At 39.9% G+C, this 23,061-nt stretch overlaps 1 protein-coding gene across 1 annotated transcript in view; it reads left to right on the forward strand.

Moving 5' to 3' along the window:
• ppap2d (phosphatidic acid phosphatase type 2D) overlaps positions 1-13,619 on the forward strand; it is a 35,952-nt gene extending 22,333 nt beyond the window's left edge. Inside the window, exons 2-6 of the mRNA XM_084131360.1 lie at positions 3,937-4,094; positions 6,215-6,498; positions 9,572-9,629; positions 11,944-12,120; positions 12,221-13,619. Of these exons, the coding sequence (XP_083987486.1) occupies positions 3,937-4,094; positions 6,215-6,498; positions 9,572-9,629; positions 11,944-12,120; positions 12,221-12,322 (779 nt within the window). The 3' untranslated portion in view covers positions 12,323-13,619. The remainder of the gene's footprint in view (positions 1-3,936; positions 4,095-6,214; positions 6,499-9,571; positions 9,630-11,943; positions 12,121-12,220) is intronic.
• The last annotated feature ends 9,442 nt before the right edge of the window (positions 13,620-23,061 follow it).

Consider the following 23,061-nt stretch of genomic DNA (forward strand, 5'->3'; position numbering starts at 1 on the left):
CTGTGGAGTGTCTCGCAAAATCAAATTTGGATTCAAGAAAAATGTATTTTCATGAGATAAAAAGTTTCCATATTGTCAGCCCAGTCCATGGCAGATTCTGGCGTAAGCGATATAATGCTTACTAGCGTGGCTCAGTTGCCCCCAGACGCGCAGTCCATTGCTCTATCGCGCATTCACAGCAGTTTCACAGGATTGCACCAGCTTGAAGCTCAGCTCGACCCTCTCATCGCCTCCTCGCCTGCTAGAAGATTATGTGGTGGGGGATGGATGTTCAGTTCAGTGCCGTACAGTATATGTCAAGTTAAACAAGTAAAATCACAAAATAAATGCAAATAAACCCAATTTCTGGATTATTGAAATGATGTACCTCAAGAGTGGCGTGTAACCAATAACCATTTAATGAATACATCTGAGAGGGAAAATGCTCTGAAGGAGTCAGGTCTTGTAAAACATTTTGCCTTATAGATTATGTAAGGACTGTAGTAGACCTCTATTTAATAGCCAGTTGGATCCGGGCTTGATCGCCACCCCTTCATATGTGTATCCTGCATGGTGACCAGGGCTAATGATAGGGATCTCAGTTACACACAAACACATGTGGCCAGCCTAAAGTGGGCCCTGCAGGGTAACAGTGTACAGGCCTGTCCAAAGCATGGATGAAATGTCAAGCATGCGCTACGGTGAGATCGAACGAAAGCGAGATCAGGGTCAGATCGGGGTGTGCTGACGTGGAACTCGGTGCTATCTCTTCAGCAGTATGTCTTCTTCACCTCTATATATTCAGCAGTGCAGGTTGTTGCGTCTTCCCTTATCTTTGTTTGGCTTCTACTTATTGTGAGAAAAGCAGAGACTCAGTCCAAATTTAGTCCTAAATTCTGATTGTGCTTATCAGTGTCTTCGACGGGAGTGTTCATAAGCATTCATCCTGCTATACAGATCTGTAAAAGGCTTGCATCAACAAATTATTTATTTAGGCATTAATAGCAAGATGTTTAGAGTTTGTGAACATTAATTTAAAAACATTTACTGACAATTTAATACCTTTTCACATTTTTATTTTATTTTTATTGATTTCTCTCATTACTGCAATGCCTTCTGCAATTTATAACCTAAATATATTATTTGAAACCTGACATATTTTCAGAATAATGTGGCAAACCTGAAAGAACATAAAATATAGATTATTTACACGCATTTAAAAACAAATTTTCCCATTTATTAAATTAACATTAAATTAATACTTGTTGCTGTAATGATACAGTACATAAGTTACGGACATGAGATTGGTGGTTTTGGTCGTACAAATCTTTTAAAAATCATCTGCCATTCATGTTGGTTTCGAAATGTGCAATTAATTCATGGATTTGAAAAACTTTTATATTATTTAAGAAACGTTTGAAATGAATGGCTCATTATGTCATATGGTTTAGGCTTACTATCATGTGGTCCAAAATTGTGGAAATTAATATCATATTTTGCTTACACCTCAAATGAATGTGAATGTACACATCTAAAATGTTATATCTACAGCTTACATATAGCTAAAAAGTATTGCTTTCAAATGTAACTAATTCATAAATGTCATTAGTTTTTGGGGAGTCACATCACATCACATTTCACAACCTGAACTAACCTCACCTTGTCATGAAAAGTTTAAATTATTAGTCTTATTGAAAGTGACACATAGTCACAAGGGTCTGCAAGGTCATGAAGGTCTCTCTCTTTCGGCAGACAAAAGTAAAAATATTAAATAAATGAATAAGCAGTTGAAGCAGTTTTGATACTAATGTTAAAAGAGCATTTTGAAATTAAGCAGGAATGCAGAAAATTTGATTCATGAAAGTGACTAGATCTGTCCGAAATTCTCATTAGTCAACAGCAAAATGACTTGTCGGTCATATGAAGGAGCGTCAATTTTGCTAAAGCCTTGCATTTGTTAAAATCACTGGGCTCTTAGTTAACATTGTTAACACAATATTCTTGAAGAACAATCGTGATCAGTGAACTTGCTGGTACGTTTCAGCCATCGGTGACCTACTTTGCACTTTCTTTCCATCTCTGGATCTGTTTTGGTCCCCCTGCAGTGTGCGAGCATGTGCATGTGCCCTGGAAGCCGAGCGGTCACGTATGCTGAAATATTCCCTGGCAGGGTCTGTGATACTTGCTGGGTTTGTTCCAGTTGGGGGAGAGAGTGGAGGGTTAATGATTAGTCTCATGCTCTGTGTGGATCAAGGGCATGGGACCGTGCGGGCCTGGGGGAAACGAGAGAGAGAGAGAGAAAGAGCATAAACCAAGAACACAACAGCTGAATCACTCATCACTTCTATATTCATACTCAGATCCTGGTACAGACCTATATATATACACATCAGTACTGTGTACTCCTTATTGATTTCCAGGATACCTTTCATTAAGGGTTTTCACACCTGGCTTGTTTGGAGTGGAAACTGGCATGTTTTCTCCTTTAGTTTGGTTCGTTTAGGCATGTATGAACACAGATCTGCACAAAATAGTTTGAGATTGGCTGAACGAGGTTACAAACTTTGAAGTGGTTCCCTTGTGGTGAGAAAGCAATCTGACCCAGTGGACCCACAAACCAAGCTGTATCATAATACATAATGAGGAATGCATTTGGTAAAAAGCAACAGTGTCTGATTCTGCGAGTGAGCACATTACTTATCGCAGTTGACAGCCAAAGAACACCTCTTCATCTTAAATTGCCCTTCTCCGAAACAGGAGCATTGCCGATGAAGACTTGATTCCCGCTCTAACTTATAAAATGTATCAGTTTGAGTGAGAATCAAGGCTTATAAGCATTTGTATATGCTAACTTGAGGTAACTCAAGCTAACAGAGCAAACTTGTCAATCCATCTTGATGGATGAAGATGATAAGCAGGTGCACTCTGACCAGTTTTACTCACATGTGACTTGCATAAACACATTTTGGTACACTTTGAAATATTGCCTTGTGGAAATGAACCCGAACCAGGTAGAAAATGCATAATTATGGAACAAAGAAAACAATCTATAGGTCCCTAAGAAAAAAACTAATAATAGCTATTTATTGCTTATTGGCCATGGCATGAAAATAATTGGTCAACTTATCTGAATGGGACGTAATTTTAAAATAAATATTAAACTACACAATGTGTTGGAGCCCATGCACCTCCTGCCAAGCCACAACTGATTGTGACTTTGAAATGACCTATTTGCCTAATGATTCATACCTTAAGAGGTCACACGTCCATTTGAAACAACATCCTGGTTCACTTATCTGGAAAACTTTTCTGTGTTACCACCTACTGTTTAATCTTTAAATTTGTAATTGTTTAACAAGGGGATAGAGCAAGTCCACACACTCCCATAAGGAATTCTTAAAGGCTTCTGTAAGGAGTTCTACAAGCTACAGTAGTGTGCAGAACTTATTCAGTTATTTCGTTATTTCTTACAGTTGTCTGTCAAACACACCTGCCTGCAACCATCCAGGTGTGCGATGAATTTGTTGGTTTTCCTGAAAGAGAAAATCCCCTACGCCCTCCCAAGTGAACCATATTCCCGCATTCCCAGCAAGGCTCACAAGAAACTTTCCATCTTCCCTCTCATAGTCTCTGACCTCAATCCCGTATTCTTCAGGGTCTTTTCTTCTCCACATGCTTCATCTATCCGTGCTGTCATTCCCTTTCAGCTCCCACCCCCCTCCCACACTCTTTCTGCCAGAGCTATGCATGGAATGTCAGCTCCTTGGGCTGGATCTCCATTCCCATCAGGAAGACAGTGACAGTCTCAGTGTCTCAGCCTCACTCCTGATTCTAATTGCACATAATAGAGCATTAAAGATGTATCTGTGTCTGATCTCGTGGTGCCAGAGAAACACAAGAACGTTCCTCCAGGTAGTTTCGACAGAAACATTAACCCGTCTGTCTCTCTCCTGACAGCCTCCATTCCGTTCTTCGCCTGTGAGCTCAAAGCGGTGACTCCGTACATGAGGGGCTTCTTCTGTGGGGACCCCAGCATCACCTACCCCTACATTAAAGATGAGGCCATTCCTGATAGCATGCTTATAGCCGGGGGCATCATAATCACGGGACTTACGGTGAGAACACACACGTGTACTGAAATATCACTTGCTAAAAAGGCCTTAAAGGAATAGTTCTCCCAACGGTGTAAATTCTGTCTTTTTTACTCACCCTGAATCAACACTGAACTGACTTGAGCCGAATAATGACGATTGTCTAGAGTTGCTTTACAACCGAATTTGAATTTGGGTCACATTTGATAAAGTTTGCATCTTTGATTCTATTTTCCTGTTTATTACCGTGATTGTATAAAGCTCTAAATAAATAAAGGTGACTTGACTTGAACCTCCTGTCGGATGTATTTTCTTCACAGAAGCACAAAAGATTTTCAATAGTTGTACCAGTCTGTCTTTTCCATGGAATGACAGACAGAGGCTTTTAAGCATCAAAATGGATGCGAAATCAACATGAAAGTATGCTAAAAGTGGTCAATACGACTCGTTCCTTCAGAAGACTTCAGAAAACTCTGGGCCAGAAAGCTACGCTTCAACAAGACTACAGCCAATGGCCAACTAGCACATTACGTTTCGTGTCCGTGTAAAAGGAAATAACTCTCCATACCATCAGATGACAGTTGTTTGTCCATCATTCAAAAAGGTATACCAGAAGAGCTAAAACTGTGAATATCATCATAAATGAGATTAAGATGAAAAGTGAGAAGAGCCTTCTGTGTGTTCCTTCTTTACTTTGTCGTCTGCTTATTTTGTAACTTTTTAACAGCTCACGGCCTTAAGTCGGTGAGCTGAACTCAGCAACCTGACCAGTCCAATTTGTGAACCAAGACATATTTATAATTGATCAGCTGATTCATTTAATCTGGTGCTCTTCGGTCATTTTTGACCAAAAATTTTTACATTTGTTTTTTTGTTTTTGTTTTTATTCATCGGAATGGTAAAGGTTTTGGCACTTGCTATGTGAACACAAAAAAAAATCATGGACATGATTCGAAAAGGTTAAACGGTCCTGAAAAAAATAGTCACACTTGTGCTCCTCGTGGTCAAAAATGACGGCATTGGAAATGAATGGGACACAAATTTCATCTAATGGAAACTTATATTACTGCGGCCAAACAAAATCTTACTGAAAGCAATTTTTTGGAGATATCAGGCTTAAATTTTTAACTCAGCTTGTTTAGATTTATGGCTTTGGTTTTCACACAGTGTTAAGAGTAAAACATGTTTTTGAAAATATATATTTCATATAAAAATTGAAAATAATATTTTTGCACATTTTTCATGACAATAAAACGTAAAATTCTGTAACTTTTTTTGTTTACTTTTTAAAACTTTTTTCACTTCAGCAATAATCTGCCAAGTGACGTCTTTGAAAAGAGATCAAACTTAAGTCTGTGCTCTAAAGCATTCAAGATTTACCACAGTTTAAGTTGGAAAGGTCTGTGCTCAAATAGTGAATAAATGGATTATAAATACAGCGTAAATATAATTCAGTACCATAAAATCCCCTAAAAATGCAAAATATTAAATAAAAAACATTATCGAACTAAAATATAGTACATTAATTTTATTGAAATAAAAAAATAATTTCTGTCATTTTTGACCGACACACGAAGAGCACCAGAGGGTTAGAAGATCTGACTCAAAAGAATGATGTATACTCTTTCTACTTCTCTCATGAGCTCTTATGAACATGCTTAGGGGTGCTAGGGTGGATGTCAAGATTGTTCAGTGAATAACGACTTACAGACTTGGAAATATAACATGTGATAACTACGTCTATGGTGGTTTTGTGTCCTTTAAAGCCTGAAATCTTTGTTGTAATTGCATGTACTTCAAAATTGTCCTTTTGTGTTTCCTTGAAGAAAGTAAGTCGTATGGATTTAAAACCACATGAGGGTGAGTAACCGATGACAGAATTTTCATTTTAGGGTGAACTATCCCTTTAAGGGACTGCTTGTCCACTGTAGTATTAGCCCACGGTTCTCCTATTACTCAAGGCTATTGATTTACTCTTTTCATCTACTTTGCTATTGAACACGAGGTCCTCTTTGTGAATATGTGTGAGGTACTGTGAATTATTTAGGGCTGACGGTGAACTTATCTTATGCTTCATTGGCCTTATAGTATTTAACTCAGTGGTGCATGGCTGTAACCTCAACGGTGTCCCCTGTCTGTCTCAGATTGCTGTCGGAGAGTGTTACCGGGTACGGTTCAGAAGTGTGCACTCACGAGCATTTGTGCGCAACCTCTACGTGTCCTGTCTGTACAAGGAGCTGGGCAGCTTCCTGTTTGGCTGCTGTGTAGGCCAATCCTTGACCAACATGGCGAAGCTTAGTGTGGGCCGACTCCGTCCCCACTTTCTGTCGGCTTGCAATGTGACCTATGCTTCACTCAACTGCCTACCTGGAGCCTACATTTCAGATGTCGTCTGCAGGAACACGCCCAAGATAGTGGAGGAGGCCAGGTATGTGGACTACAAGTGTTTGTTTTTTTGGGAGGCACAGAGATGAGATGAGCTCTGTTCCAAAACCTAGGCTGCTAAAATATCGCATACTCTCTGAGTATGTACACATTCTTTTGAATGAATACTTTAAGTACATACTTTAAAAAAAAATTACAGTATGTTTGTGTGTAGTATGAATGAAATCCAGATGTTCTACATCTGTCATGTAGACATTTTCAACAATTGTTTGTCATACCTTTAATATTACAAAGTGCACTTTTTAAAAGTGTACCTAATGTGTTTAGAAACGTACAGTAGCCATGAGAGTGTATACACTTACTGTAAGTGGCCTTTTATTGCATAAATATTATATTACCTGGAAGAACTGTTTAAAAGTAATTACTTTTTAAGTACAGTGTAAGTGCACATTCAATACAATTAAGTGCATTTCTTTGTAAGCTTGTCACAGTGCATTCTGAGGTTGTTTCCTGTGGGATCTTCCTCGCACACATAGCTATTGATTTTCAATATTTTCACATTTTAAATTAGAACTGTCGATTTGATCGACAAGTCTCTTACTTTGTCCACCATCTTGGTTAGAGCTTGTTGCAATGTGTTGTGGGATTGTCTACTCTATGAAGGATAAATGCGATAGTTCTTTAGAATTTGGCCAAACGAAGATATCTTAGATGTTTGGAACAGCACTAGCTATATGCTGCTTAGGTAGGAGGTGCACTAGATTTTGAAACAGAGCTGTGATAGGCTGGGCCGGTTGCATAAACATAGCCATTATGTTAAGACAGTTAGTCAGGGGCAGTCAGTCTTACTTTTCAGTGTCAAGTTAGGCTAATCTACGTTTTTTTATGTAACTGATTTAAAAATAATGACCGCAGTAGGTGGTGGCATTAAAAAAAAAAAAAAAAAAAAAAAAGTGTCTATCACTTATCACTTGTAAGACTAGTCTTAGAGGTTTATGCAACCACCCGCTGGTTTCACAGACAGGGCTTAGATTAAGCCAGGATTACACTTTAGTTCAATTAGGAGATTTAAGTAGCTGTTATATTATATATACAGTGAGGAAAATAAGTATTTGAACACCCTGCTATTTTGCAAGTTCTCCCACTTAGAAATCATGGAGGGGTCTGAAATTGTCATCGTAGGTGCATGTCCACTGTGAGAGACATAATCTAAAAAAAAAAAAAATCCAGAAATCACAATGTATGATTTTTTAACTATTTATTTGTATGATACAGCTGCAAATAAGTATTTGAACACCTGAGAAAATCAATGTTAATATTTGGTACAGTAGCCTTTGTTTGCAATTACAGAGGTCAAACGTTTCCTGTAGTTTTTCACCAGGTTTGCACACACTGCAGGAGGGATTTTGGCCCACTCCTCCACACAGATCTTCTCTAGATCAGTCAGGTTTCTGGGCTGTCGCTGAGAAACACGGAGTTTGAGCTCCCTCCAAAGATTCTCTATTGGGTTTAGGTCTGGAGACTGGCTAGGCCACGCCAGAACCTTGATATGCTTCTTACAGAGCCACTCCTTGGTTATCCTGGCTGTGTGCTTCGGGTCATTGTCATGTTGGAAGACCCAGCCTCGACCCATCTTCAATGCTCTAACTGAGGGAAGGAGGTTGTTCCCCAAAATCTCGCAATACATGGCCCCGGTCATCCTCTCCTTAATACAGTGCAGTTTCCCTGTCCCATGTGCAGAAAAACACCCCCAAAGCATGATGCTACCACCCCCATGCTTCACAGTAGGGATGGTGTTCTTGGGATGGTACTCATCATTCTTCTTCCTCCAAACACGTTTAGTGGAATTATGACCAAAAAGTTCTATTTTGGTCTCATCTGACCACATGACTTTCTCCCATGACTCCTCTGGATCATCCAAATGGTCATTGGCAAACTTAAGACGGGCCTTGACATGTGCTGGTTTAAGGAGGGGAACCTTCCGTGCCATGCATGATTTCAAACCATGACGTCTTAGTGTATTACCAACAGTAACCTTGGAAACGGTGGTCCCAGCTCTTTTCAGGTCATTGACCAGCTCCTCCCGTGTAGTTCTGGGCTGATTTCTCACCTTTCTTAGGATCATTGAGACCCCACGAGGTGAGATCTTGCATGGAGCCCCAGTCCGAGGGAGATTGACAGTCATGTTTAGCTTCTTCCATTTTCTAATGATTGCTCCAACAGTGGACCTTTTTTCACCAAGCTGCTTGGCAATTTCCCCGTAGCCCTTTCCAGCCTTGTGGAGGTGTACAATTTTGTCTCTAGTGTCTTTGGACAGCTCTTTGGTCTTGGCCATGTTAGTAGTTGGATTCTTACTGATTGTATGGGGTGGACAGGTGTCTTTATGCAGCTAACGACCTCAAACAGGTGCATCTAATTTAGGATACTAAATGGAGTGGAGGTGGACATTTTAAAGGCAGACTAACAGGTCTTTGAGGGCCAGAATTCTAGCTGATATACAGGTGTTCAAATACTTATTTGCAGCTGTATCATACAAATAAATAGTTAAAAAATCATATATCAGAAATCCAGGTTGTGATTTCTGGATTTTTTTTTTTTAGATTATGTCTCTCACAGTGGACATGCACCTACGATGACAATTTCAGACCCCTCCATGATTTCCAAGTGGGAGAACTTGCAAAATAGCAGGGTGTTCAAATACTTATTTTCCTCACTGTATATATAATAAACATACTGGTGTGCATCTTGAGACAAAACTATGGCAGTGACATATTTTAAGATATGTCAGAGCTAGTCACTTTCAGTTAAAACAGCTCAAACATGCATTTTCGTCTAGGACTAGACTTAAGCCTTGTCAATGAAGCACCGGGGGAATGTGTATGATTATTTAATCCTGAATTACAGTATTTCAAGTGCAAATGTTAGATGTTTTTTAATCACATGGTATGTTTTATGGAACTATGGAGGTATTTACTTAGAATAACATGTATGCTTGTGATTATCTAATATAACATCATGCAGACAATGTTACGGTCCATAAAACAGTGCTGTGGTTTAATGATTTGCAAGATTGTGACATTTAGTTGGTAATGTTTCCCTCTGCTCTTCTCAAACAGAAAGTCCTTCTTCTCGGGCCATGCATCTTTCGCCATGTACACCATGCTTTACCTGGCAGTGAGTATCGCCGTGTGTGGCCGTATTTTCCACATGCACACTTAAACACGCAAACTCAAACACACGTCAGGGTAGCAGCAAACCCCTGCGCTTGCTGTGGGATGCCGGCGGGCGAGGAGCTTTACTGTTGTCAGCTTTCACTTCCCATCCCTGCCATGTGGGAAAAATGCCCAAAAATTCTTACTGACAAGAAACTCTCTCAAAACTTCAACTCACACAAATGCACACAAATACACTCATACTGAAAGAAGAAGGCTTTGAGAATGCAAAAAAACTCCCAAAAGGCATTTTGCTTCAAGCGGAAAAGAAAGACTTGAGTGAAAGGGGGAATGTTCTCCAGAGGCCTGATGAATAGATGAGTGGAGAGAGGGAGAGCGAGTGAAAGCTAGCCGAAGACAGAGGAGGCCTTGTTTAGTTGTGGGTTGGGTCCGGGAGGGGGGGAGCTTTGGCCTGCTGAGAGATAGACAGGCTTCTTTCAGCTAAACCCCTCTCTCTCACTCGCTGTTATGGCCTGGGGAAGGGGCACAATAAGGGGAAAAATGACAAAACACTTACAAGCAATCATAAAGCTTGAAATTCAATAGCATTTACATTTCTCTTTCACTCAACTGCCCCACAAACCTTATCAGAATTTATTCTGCCTTGTGTACCAATCACGTTTAGAACGGAGGAAAGAAAATGTTTCCTGCTGTGTAAAAACAAGCTATTTTCTACCATTCATCTGATTCAATTCACGGGCCTCTGGCTGCTCTAAAAGTGGGAGAGCTCTTCAACTCTCATTAGAGAGAAAACACGAACAGAAGAGCACAGAGCGAGGGAAAAGCTATAGAGAATCTGTGCCAGGCTCTTTGTCCTCTCTGCCTGTTTTTTTCTCTCGGTCCCATCCAATGGCCGCTCTGTTCAGGCTTAGCCCTGCCTTGAATGCCTGACCTGTGGCCACATGCTCTGGCTCTGAGCGCCAGCTGCTCCAGGCTTTACTGCAGGAAGCCAAACACCTGTGATGGGAGGCGCACAAGGACCCTTAAAGTCTGGAATGTTTCGCGGTCCCTTGTGTGACATCAATATCCATAAAGTTCATCTACAGCCAATACTTCTGCTGTGCCCGCTGACCCCAATATTTCTCCCCAGCGTTCGTTATAGCTTGGTTGTCAGGGTGGTACGATGAGCACGTTTACGTGGGTTTTTTTTCCACCAAAAGCTAGTGTTTACTTCTAACTGAAATGTAGCCTCGTAAGTGACCAATTTGGGACACTCTGTCTAATATAGCACAGACGTGAAGACTAACCCTTCCTAACTTCCATAGTAGTTGAAAAACAGTATGTGACCCAAGTAGTATGTCCAAATTTGTAGTATTCATAAAACAATAGGCGAAAAGTACCCGAATGACCTTCTACTTTTGGCGAGATTCTGAATTGGATATCCGATGAACACTTTACTATCTCATGAGGCCACGGGAGAGGATTTGTGAATTAAAGTTAAGCGATGGAACCTTTTTTAATATTGTCATCCACTACTAGGGTGGAGATACAAAAACTAGGTAACTACTAAGTAGAAGGCCTATAAATGAGTGTTTCTCATTGACATAGTGTTTCTTTTGAAAGCTAATTTATAAAGTCGTGATGAAACAGAAGCAGAAACAGATAGTTTCTTCTATATTGTGATGTACATCCGAGTGAAGTGGATAATCAAAAAATAAAAACAATTAGGGAGAGTCTTAGTTCAGTCCATCAGTTGTTGATTGGATGGAGGCAGATCTTTATGCAGAGTTTATGCAGACGAAATGATTAAAGAAGTCCAGCACACATCAACGGAGAGAAGTCTGTCACTTCAACAAAAGTTTATAAATGTTTCACAATATAAGATCAATAACATGCATTTAGAAAATAGATGGGGTGAATTCTGATTTCATGCTGGCGTTAAGCTCTTGGTCTTAACCCAGACAGCAACATAGTGTCGGCCCAGATCCGGCCCACATCTGGTATGCGTTGAATCCACTGTACCAGATGTGGCCCGGATCTGGCCCGAGACTATGTTGCTGTCTGGGAAGCTATATAATAACTACAGACTAAAACTTCACCTAAAATATAACAATTTGCATTTTCAAACTAAATAAGCGCTTTATTTTGGCTTTTGCGGGTAGTTTATCAGATTTAGCTAACTTCCGTGAGATTTTTCAGGAAATGTGTCATCAAAAGTTTAGCAAGGTCAAACACACAGACACACAAACACACTCTGTAAGCTTTATTTATCAGTCCGTACACTCTTTTATCAGCCCTTATGTTAATCATTCTTGAAACTTCCTGTCTTTGCGCAGTTCTACCTGCAGGCGCGGCTGTCATGGCGAGGGGCGCGACTCCTGCGACCGTTGCTGCAGTTCATGTTGGTGATGTTAGCAGTGTACACAGGACTCAGTCGCATTTCCGACTACCGCCATCACCCCACTGACGTCCTGACTGGCTTCCTGCAGGGAGGACTGACCGCTTACTGGGTGGTAAGGATCACGTCACAACACATTCTAGACAAGCTGGACATTCTATGAATCTGGAAGTGTAAGGTACTTTTTGTGTGACGTTTCCTTTGTGTGGTTTCAGGCCTTTTATATCTCATCAATGTTTAAGACGTCTCGTCCAGACATGTCTCCCACAAGCTTGTCTCTGGAAAGTCCCCTGTCCAGCCAGCAAACCGTTTGCTAACAGACCTGCACATAGAGACACCTGAGAGAGATTGATAGTGAAAGCAGGAGTGATCGAGTGAATAATGGGAATGGGACAAAGAACTTTGGAACATGTTCAAATCCTCACAGAGAACCATTTCCTGCCCACACTGAGACAAGAACAGTTATGTATACATGTCTAACCCTTCAACAAACCCGTCCGCATGGTATCAACCCTCCATAGATAAATGATATTTTTATATAAAAAAAGTTTATCCTTTATATTTTTGAAACATGTTCTAGTTGAAGCTGCTAATAATTGTTGTATTATAATTTGTCACCTGTAGTCCAGGGTCAGAGATTCACACAGTGATTAAAGATAATAACCCATATGTAACTCTCAACATGTAAAGCTTTTTGGGCACATGTTGAATGTTGGACAAAAATGGACCAATCACAGCAACCCTTGGGCCTCAAACCACACCCCTTATGTTTGCTATTGGATCTGGCTAGACCACTGTTCTGGTGCGCTGTTGCACAATCATAGCGGTGCCGATTCTCAGACAACAACATAGTGTCGACCTAGATCCAGCCCACATCTGGGCCGTGTGGAATCAACATACGTGAACCAGATGTGCGCCGGATCTGGGCCGACACTATGTTGCTGCCTGGGTTGTAGACACCCTCTGTTTATAAAAGCACAGATTTGATGCTAATGCTATTAAGCTTATGTTGTATTAAGGTGGGCTAAACTCCATGTTTGTACTAACCACTGCATGAGTGAGACTGAAAGGAGGTTTGAGCTGACAACCTCCTCACCCCCCGCCGCATAATGAGGGCTTGAATTGTGCCCAAACGCTCAGCGGACCGGGGGTCTATACCTGTGTACCCTTTACTACTCATAGCACTTGAATTACACTATGGAATCGTCTAATTACTATAGATAATATTTTATATTTTGTCTTCTTAAATCAGTGTTCTTTCTTTCCTGCGGTCAGTGCCATTTGTTTGCGTCTTTGTGTGTCCCCCAAATTATAATTATTCAGAATGAATGTATATAAATCATTTTATAAACGATCCAGATTTTCTGAAGTATTAGCATCACTTTTGTAAGTTCTTGTTTTACGTGTTTATATATGTTTTTATCGTTCGTGTTGATCAGGTACGCAGAGTTATTGTTGCTAATTGTTAAAGAGACTAGTGACTGAGCCACAGATTGTCAGAAAGCTATATTATACTTATCTAGTTTTATTTCATTTGTTGGTTTTCTCTGTGAACAGCCTTGGCTGAAATAACCACTGTATTAATAAACCAAACCAATAAAATGAATGTTCAATCTTTTTTTTATCTCATTTTGCCCTCCTATATAGTGGCAGAACCAACTGCACATCCTCCCACACACACTTATACACAACCACTGTGAGTAAAGCTGCTGTAAAATAGCTGATAAACACACCTGAGACTTGACATCATCACTATTTCTATGTTGCGTGGCAAGCATAAAGAGCCAGTAAATGTTAATGTATTGAATTTTATGCTGAGTCCCAATTTGCCTACTTATACAATGTCCTAAAAGTATGTACTGTCTTTGTGAAGAAAAAGTACATACTTTGAGTGTGTTGCAGCATAGCAGGCAAGCTTTGGGACAAACTACTTTGTCATTGACCTTATTCACAGCAGCACGGCCTTTAATTTTTAACGAGAATGAAATCGAGGCTTTGAGGGATACGCATACATCTCTTCAGTGGGTTGTACTGTTATTTAATGTGTTTTTGGGGATTGTTCTGCTGATGAAACACTGCAAAAATATATTTACAAGAAATTACAGTAGACAAAAAGTAGACAGTGAATGCCATTGAAAAATGGTAAGTCTATAAGTCTATATATTTTACTCATCCTCAAGCCATCCTAGGTGTATATGACATATTCTTTCAGCCAAACACAATCGGAGTTGTTAAAAAATATCCTGGCTCTTCCTAGCTTTATAATGGGAGTGAATAGAGCCTCAGTTTTTGAAGCCCAAAAAAGTGCATCCATCCATCATAAAAGTAATCCATATATCTTGATAAAGGCCTTCTAAAGCGAAGCGATACATTTTTTTAAAGAAAAATATCTATATTTATAAAAGTATGAACTATAATCACTGGCTTCCGGTAACTGCCGTACGCAAATCTAGTTCCGGCGGAAGAATGACCTCTGAGTGATCTTTAAACTAGTGTAAACTCAAAGTTTACTACTGTTACACTTAAAGTATACTTAAAAGTACACTAAAAAGTGGGCCAATTTAGTCCCAAGTAGTATTGAAACAGTACATTTACAAGTATACTTCTAGCACATTGATATTAGTATACTTACTACATAAAGTATACTAAAAATATACTTATTACTTAAGTATACTTAATAAAAAGAATTTGAAGTATACTTATTTTTTGTAAGGGGAGTTTAGCCCCAACTCTAACCAAACACACCTGAACAAGCTAATCAAGGTCTTCAGGATTACTAGAAAGTTACAGGTTGAGAAGTTGAGAACCCCTGCTCTTCAACCAGCAGTGGCTAACTGCTAATGCTAACAAATCAATCTTTGACCACTTGAGTACTGCAAAATAATACAAAGACAATAAATACATAAGCAATGCAAGGGTGATACAAAAGCAGAATTAGAAACACTGGCCTTTGACCATTCCCCCCCCCCATCCTGACCTCTCATGCCTTATTGCTTCATCAGGCAAAAGTTTAAGCCTTGAACTCAAGAGGTTAGTGTGTAAAGTATTAAAACATTTCTGTCATGACACACACAAGAGCAGCTCTTCGAGGAAACTAGTTTAACATTAGTCATCCAATCTCTCCAGCTCTCTCTCTCTCTCCCTGCCCCTCATTTCCCTCCCTCTCTCTCTCTTTTCGAGTGCAGTGGAGCGCATTGGCTCTTTCTGGGGTCATGGTGGTTCCTGGCCAGATAGAAGCTGGCAAAGTGCTAGAGGCAGAGGAGGAGGCTTTGCTTTTCCTTCTCTTTTTACTTCTCCAGTGTACCTACTTCCAGAATAAAAGACAGCCAAGATCAGAGCGAGCGAGGGAGAGATAAAGCAATTGAGAGAGAGAGTAGCAGTAAAGGCATGAGTGGAGGTGCGGTATGAGGGGCGAGTAAGGGGGCGGAGCTCTGTGGTTGGCTGCTGGTGTGGCGCAGGGAGGTGTTGGGGGCTCTGGGTGTGGGGCGCTTGAGTTGGAAGGAATGTGACTGTGGTTTTGGGGCTGTTTTGTTTCACAATGTTCTTACCAGGGAACATATTTTATACCTGACGTGTAGACATGTTCCATAATGTATGACCCTGCTCTTTTACATAATGCACTTCGCTCAACTTGTCTTACCACTTTGACTCTCCAACGACCTTCACTCTGCCCCATAATCCTGCAGCCCGGAATCAACAGCGATAAGCAGAGTCAGATTCTCCCTGTAAATAAAACTCCCTGATATTTGAAAGACAACATGACATGGCATCCACAAAACATTTAAAGGATGCATTAAATCTAGAATATCCACATTATTCAAAAAATATTTAAATATGTTATTTCATTGAATATTTATTCACTTTTATTTTTATAGTGTCTTCATATACATTATACATTTTTAGCCCCTCCCCCTTTCTCTCCAACTACCTGTTATGTAGAGGCCATCTTTCACGGTCCAATCAATTTCCAGTAGATAAAATCAACTCCCGTCCTACATGTTTTTCACTGAATATCCTGATCTGAATGACTGATTTCAACATTGATAATAAGAAATGTTTGTTGAGCATCAAATCAGCATATTATAATGATTTCTGAAGGATCATGTGACACTGAAGACTGAGAGTAATGATGCTGAAAATTCAGCTTTGACATCAGGAATAAATTATATCTTAAAATATATTCAAAAGGAAACCGGTTGTTTTAAATTCTAATCATATTTAACCATATTTAATTGTTTACTGTATTTTTAATTAAACAAATGCAGCCTTGGTGAGCAGAGGAGACTTGAAAAAAAATCTTACCAGGAATTTTATTATGGACAAAATTCCCATTGGATAAAATCAAGTCTCGTCCTACATGTTTCTCACTAAATATACTATTTTCCTTGCACATGTAGGTCTGGTTCTGTCAACCCAGACAGCAACATAATGTCGGCCCAGATCTGGTCCACATCTGGTACGCGTTGAATCAACATGTACCAGATGTTGCCCTGATCTGGGCCGACACTATGCTGCTGTCTGAACAGAAAACAAGTAATTTGGTGAAGGAGGTGAAGAAAGGTGAAGAATTTGATGATTTGTGCAGAATGAGACCAGAGACATTTATTTGGAATGGAAGTAAATATCATACTTTGATGTCATGTTGTCTTTAAAGCAGCAATCCAAATCAGTCCAGAGGCCAAAGTGATGGTATGGATCGGCATGTGTGCGATCCATCAATCCAAACAGAATGATTTTGAATGGAAAACTGAAATGTCCAAGCAAGTAGTGCCTATGGAGTGATGACACGAACATGACGGCCACAGCCACCACAGCACAGAATCCCTCCATCCAGGAAACAGCTGCACCGTCCACAGCAGACTGGTGGAATGCAGCACACAGCCTCCCTGCACCAGTAACACACAAAGCCTTGTTTTTATTAAGTCCGGGAATGTCCATTTTTGAACTGCATGATTCATATAAATGAATCAATAAAAAGGAATCAGTGCTCTGATGTGGCATTGATTAAAAAACAAAAACTCCCATGCCAGCAGGTGTCACTATGAAACTCAAGACCATTGGGACAAATGAAGGTCAGTGTAAGCCGATTTTCAACACCGCTTTGTATTGTTCCAATGTCAGTATGTAAATGAACAATGTTTACTCTATCTCAGTGTTTCCTGGACTGAGAAATTCCCATTTATTTTGACAGCTCCAGGGCTTTTGTGATAAATGCAGATACTTCCACATTTTTGTATCCCCACCTGGAGAGTTGAATCGACAGAGGATTGTTAACAGAACAGTTAAGGGTAGGTTTATCACTGAAAATTGTATCGTACTTATACTCTTTAAACAGCATTATGGTAAAAATGAACACTTCGGTTGAAACTGATAGAACAGCAGTTTCTTTCAGTTTTTTCCTCCTCTGTTTGGCCTAAAACACTGTTCGTTGTCATCCAGCTTAAAAAGTTGACTACAGTACAAACAGATGTTTTTCAGATTTTCCCTTGCTGTGTTTGTTCCCTTCATATTTACATGTGGATTCAACGCGTACCAGATGTGGGCCGGATCTGGGCTGGAACAATGTTTCTGTCTGGGTTAGCCGCTACCTTCACTGGTAACCGTAATTATACCATGGTCTGGGTGAATACACGATTCTGATTGGCTGCAGGGTGTCCATTAAAAAGTGATAGAGGACACCTAGTAAAGGAGTTCTGGTGAAACTGACTGTTTACCGTTCTAAATTAATAAATAAATGTGCTGGCTACATCAGCTGTGAGTAACCATAGCAACAGGCAGTAAACTGAAGGGTTCTACGAGCTGAGCAGACTATAAATATCTCCGGTTGCTAAATAAACCGTCAGGCGTAACCAGGGAAACCAAAGTTATTGTTTGTAAAAACTTTAGATTTCGATTGTAAAACTAATTAAAATATAAACTAATGTTTTAAAAATGTGTTATTTGGCAAGTGACCATGGTATAAGCGGGTTAATGCCCTTCGAGGTGTCCATTGTCAGGTATTAATGGAATTCGGCGGAGGTTCATGGCTCGCCGTCGTCCATTAATACCTGACAATGGACACCTCGAAGGGCGTTAACCCTTTCGTAACTCACCCCCACTAAACGTTTACTCTTTGAATTCTTGCACCCAGGAACAATACAGATCAACACCACTATGACTAAAAGTTTGCTAAGAAGTATTTCCTACTAAAGCATGGCGATGTTTGATTCTGGTCAAGAGTATCTATAACAGACTGCTGGGAGTGGCCTTGAATGCCAAGTGCATTATGGGTGTTGAAGTTTTCCTACATACAGTATTTGGCACAGATCAGATTTATTTGATTATTTTGGGCAGCCAAATTTTATTGAAAGCCCATTTTTCCAGCAGTGAATTACCCCTTTAATGCATTTTACAGGTCTTATTGTGGACTCCTTATTGGTGCATATATTTTCCATTTTCTTGTTTGAGAAACAACGTCACTCAGAAATACCACATCACAAAATGGTAGTAAAGTTGGTGGCGACCGACTTTGTTGGCAAAGTCTTATGTTGTGCATTCAGTAATTTGTGTTTTAAATCAGCAATAAATCATCAATAACTCTGATGGATTTGTGAAACTGGATATTCTACAAGAAAAAAAGTCTTACACTTTATATATCAGTATATCTGTTTATAAAGGTTATGTGAAGTAAATGCATTACTTTATAATAAATTCAGATTTCTGACATTACATGCATTCTTTCTCTCCACTTTCATGTCTTTTTCTGCACTTTCTCTTTTTCCCAATGGTTGCAAACTGGCTTGCCCATGGACATTTCGATCTGCCTGAGTGAGCCCTAATAGCAGCCTGTGAAATACTTCAGACCCTTCACCCCTCATTATCAAAAAAAATAAAGATTACCCCATTTTTTTCTTTGACCAACACATGGTTCATACCTCAGGGGAAATAGACTGATAAGAAATTAAGGGAACAAACATTCAAAAATAGCTGCCCTTATAAATAAAAGTGACGTCTAGAGATAAGAATCGAGCGTGACGAAGGATATCTCTCGCATGTATTCTCCCACGTAGGTTCCCTTCACTCCAGTCCGGCCAGACAGGGGACTTCATACCTGAGACAGCAATCGGAAGTAGGGCATACCTTCCAGGATCTGATTACGACCCTATCGTGTCATTATCAAGAACACTCGCAAACAAAAGACCGGCAACACTGCACCGACATTCCCCCTGCAGTGGCACTAAAACTACCTCATAAATCCAAAGCCGCAAACGCTTTGCTATATAATGATCGTCATTTTTTATTTACGCTCTCACCGCAGCTTATGACGGTGGCGTTAATCTGCTCTGGGAAAAGGCTAAACCTCAGCAAAATGAGCTGGATGAAAGCGCTGTTCGGTATCGGCGCTGTTCTCGCCACGCTCCGCGGCTCACGGCTTCAGCTATGCGTGATGCCAGCTCAATTCCTAATAGAATTAGCTTGGATTAATTGGCTGTTTATATTCAGGAGTTCCACTCTTGTTCCTTTCCCTGATATGGAGTGCATTGCTCCATTTATCCCAGTAATGAAAGTGGAGAATGCAGTGGCAGTGGTCATTACCGCTCCCCGACCAGAACAATGTGTTCTGACTCCAGCCTGTGAAAGACATTAACTAGGCCTTCTGAGAGCACTGATGACTAAATATCTCAGTCTTTTTTCTTCAGAGCTGACCGCAGGGACTGCAACAGGGTCAACGGCACCACAACAAGCCCAAAGAGTTCTGAAATAACTCGATGCCCCCGAGGGTCGGAAGTGAGGGCTGACGATGGGAATCAGATGCGCTGTGGAGATCTCTGGTGTCTGTGTTTCCCTAAGACACGTACATCACCCCGGCTGGATCCTGCCAAGTCATACCTGAGAGGACAGACCCACACATCAGATTTCAACACACTTCTACGTCACTCGCACATGTTTGTGCAACAAAAAGGTAGATCACTATTGATGCTATTTTATCATTCAGAACATCCATTTAGAGTGTTAAGTGAAGCATCTCCGGAGTCCCTTTCATTTTCTTTGATCAAATTCTGTACATCATAAAAAGCAACACTTTCTCTAAGAAGATTTCATGGAAATGTGATAAAGTGCAGACTCTTTTGTGCTTTTACTCAATTTCTTTAGGCTATAAATAAGCGATTGTTGGGGAGATTGAGGATGGTTGTAACACCAAATTTTGTACATGCATTTATTTTGTGAATCAAAATTATTTTACTCTTATAAAAACCCTTCCCAGACAGCAACATAGTGTCGGCCCAGATCCGGGCCGCATCTGGTAGTACGTGTGGATTCAACATGTGGGCCAGATCTGGGCCGACACTATGTTGCTGTCTGGGTTTCCTTAACCTACCCCATTCAGTTGTAAGCATTTTGATTCAAGCTTTAAAAAAGAACAGAATAGAATTGAAATAGTTCATATAGGTGCATCTTTACTTACAGTCAACAGAATGTCTAAAGGGGACCATCAAAATAAAGTGTAACCAGTTTTTAAAGGTTATATACCAAACTAAATGAGAATTCAGATGATTCCTGTCATTAAACTTCCATTATCATGATCACTAAACAAATTCAAACCCAGATGGTGTTACAATATACCCTGGTCTCCCCTACTTTTACTTATTAAAAAAGTCTTCCTCTTTTGGGAAAATGAGCCGAAAATGGTGCACTCACAGGTTTATGCAAAGGTTTTGAATAAAACAACATTGGGTGACAGGTGCTTCTTTCATGACTATTGAGCTCATGCTGTTAATATAGTAATGACCACAACAGTCATGAGGAGTGTAATCTGATCTGTGATGGCGCCACACAGGGTATTAGTTTATTCTAGTGTGTCCATGTTAAACATTATGCTCTAGGGTGACTTTCCACACCAGAAACAGTGTCAAGGTTACCTGGGTTAACTGTGTTACATCAACCTTTGAAGCCACACACAGTCAGAGAGAGAGGGAGAGAGACATACCACACCTGTGAGATAAGACAGACAGAAAGGAATTTCATGGGAAACAACATGCTTGTCGGTCTATAACTTAATCACTTAAGGCTAAATGAATACAACACTTTATCTGTGAGACAGACAAGGATAGCAAGTTATGTGTTTGTTATTGCGTCTGAGAGCTAAGTCGCAATCCGCTTGAAAATAAGTGCGTGTTGTTGTGTGCGTTTGAGCAGGTGTGCATTAATTGTTCATGACTCCTCGCCATTAAAACAAAATGGAGAACAAATGGTGTGCAGTAAAGTCTCTGTAGGGTTGCTTATAAGAGTGTGGACACATTTCTTGAAACCGTCACTCACTTTCTCAAAACTTTAAACACAAAACCAAATTTTCAAACCACATTCACAGAACCTCTGACTCTTCTGGCAAAATCAAACAATTGCCTCAAAGCCATTTTATCTGTGCTCAAAATCAAACAATGCTCTCAGATCATACAAACTCAGTCAATATTATACTGTAAACCAGGGGTGCCCAACCCTGCTCCTGCCGATCGACTGTCCTGCACAGTTTATCTCCAACCCTAATCAAACACACCTACCTTTAATTTTCAAGTGATCCTGAAGACCTTAATTGGTTGCTTCAGTTGTGTTTGATTAGGGTTGGAGATTAACTGTGCAGGACAGTCGATCGGCAGGAGCAGGATTGAGCACCCCTGCTGTAAACACTACAGATCATTCGTTAGACACTACATCAAAAAATGGAGAACACAGCATCCAAAGTATGCAGTTACAGAAAAATCCAGCCTTGGCAACATCCTCCACAGCTTGCTCTTCCTCGTCCTCATCCTCTTCCTCCTTGTTCACCTCCTCTTCCTCCTCTCCCTCTTATATTGTTTCCATCCATTGTTGGTTTCAACATTCAGTGCAACATTTTGAGTATTGGGACTCTGAACTGACTTGTATTATGTACAGTTGGTTTGGTCACGTCATTAGAAATAAGTGTGAACAATTTCGAGTTGTGATGTGTAAACGATGACAACTGTGTTGCAGTTGTGTTAACTTTCGCCTACCTGTGTTTAGCATTTTGAAACATAAGTGCATCACAGTGCAAAATGTGTTTTAGTGAGAGAGAATGTGTTTAGAGTTTTGAAAAAAGAGTGCATGAGATTTGCAAACTACATGAACTTGTTTAATGTTTTACAGAAAGAGTGGTTTATTTTGGTGATCAGTGTTTGCTTTAGTCTCTGACACATATTTGTTATGGTAGGAAGCCAAGAGAAACTCAGATCAGAAGATGTTGGTCACTTTTAACGATGACAGTCATCATGTAGTGGCTTGAGTTATTGATACCGCCTGTAGTCTAATATCTGATTAAGTCATTAAATATTAGTTGTTAATTTTTCATGCCAATACTGCTGCAGAAAATCCTGCTGTGCTCTGATACTCTGAAAGCTTTTATGTAGTCATTATACAGAAAATGTTTTGACAGGATCATATAGACTCACACAGACATCAAGAATCAGCGTATAAATCACAACAATGGTGACTATGAAAAAAATTCAATCAACTCTGAACTCGTCACAAAACAAGCTCCTAAAGTCACAAAAAAGCTTTGTTGATTGTCACCATTGTTGAGATTCATATGTTGATTCTTGATGTGTCCATACTCCTAAAAAACAGCTCAAAACATTTTCTGTATAACATATATTTTTTGTAATTTCAGAATATCAGATTGTCATAATACTGACGCCACAATATCATCATGTGAAAAATTGTGACATTAAGTTTACTTAAATTCTCTCTATATACATTATGTATACTAATATATTCAGAGATTTGTCTCAAAGTAATATCAGTGATTCAGGCCACCATATGATGACTACAGCATCACCACAAAGCGTCCAACATCACCTGATGACAGTTTCTCTTGCATTTATTGCCATAACAAATGTGTATCAAAAACACAGTTAGAGCAGCCAGGGAAAAACTAATGTTAATAACTCGAGTCAAGGGTCATGAGCCCAACTAAAGCAAACACTGATCTCCATCATGGTGACATCAAATTTCTGTTAAAGTTTTTTGCACTTTATTTAAATTAGCATATTTTACTTTAATT

This window comes from Abramis brama (assembly GCF_963993115.1).
Source record: "Abramis brama genome assembly, chromosome: 1".
Classification (NCBI taxonomy): Eukaryota; Metazoa; Chordata; class Actinopteri; order Cypriniformes; family Leuciscidae; genus Abramis; species Abramis brama.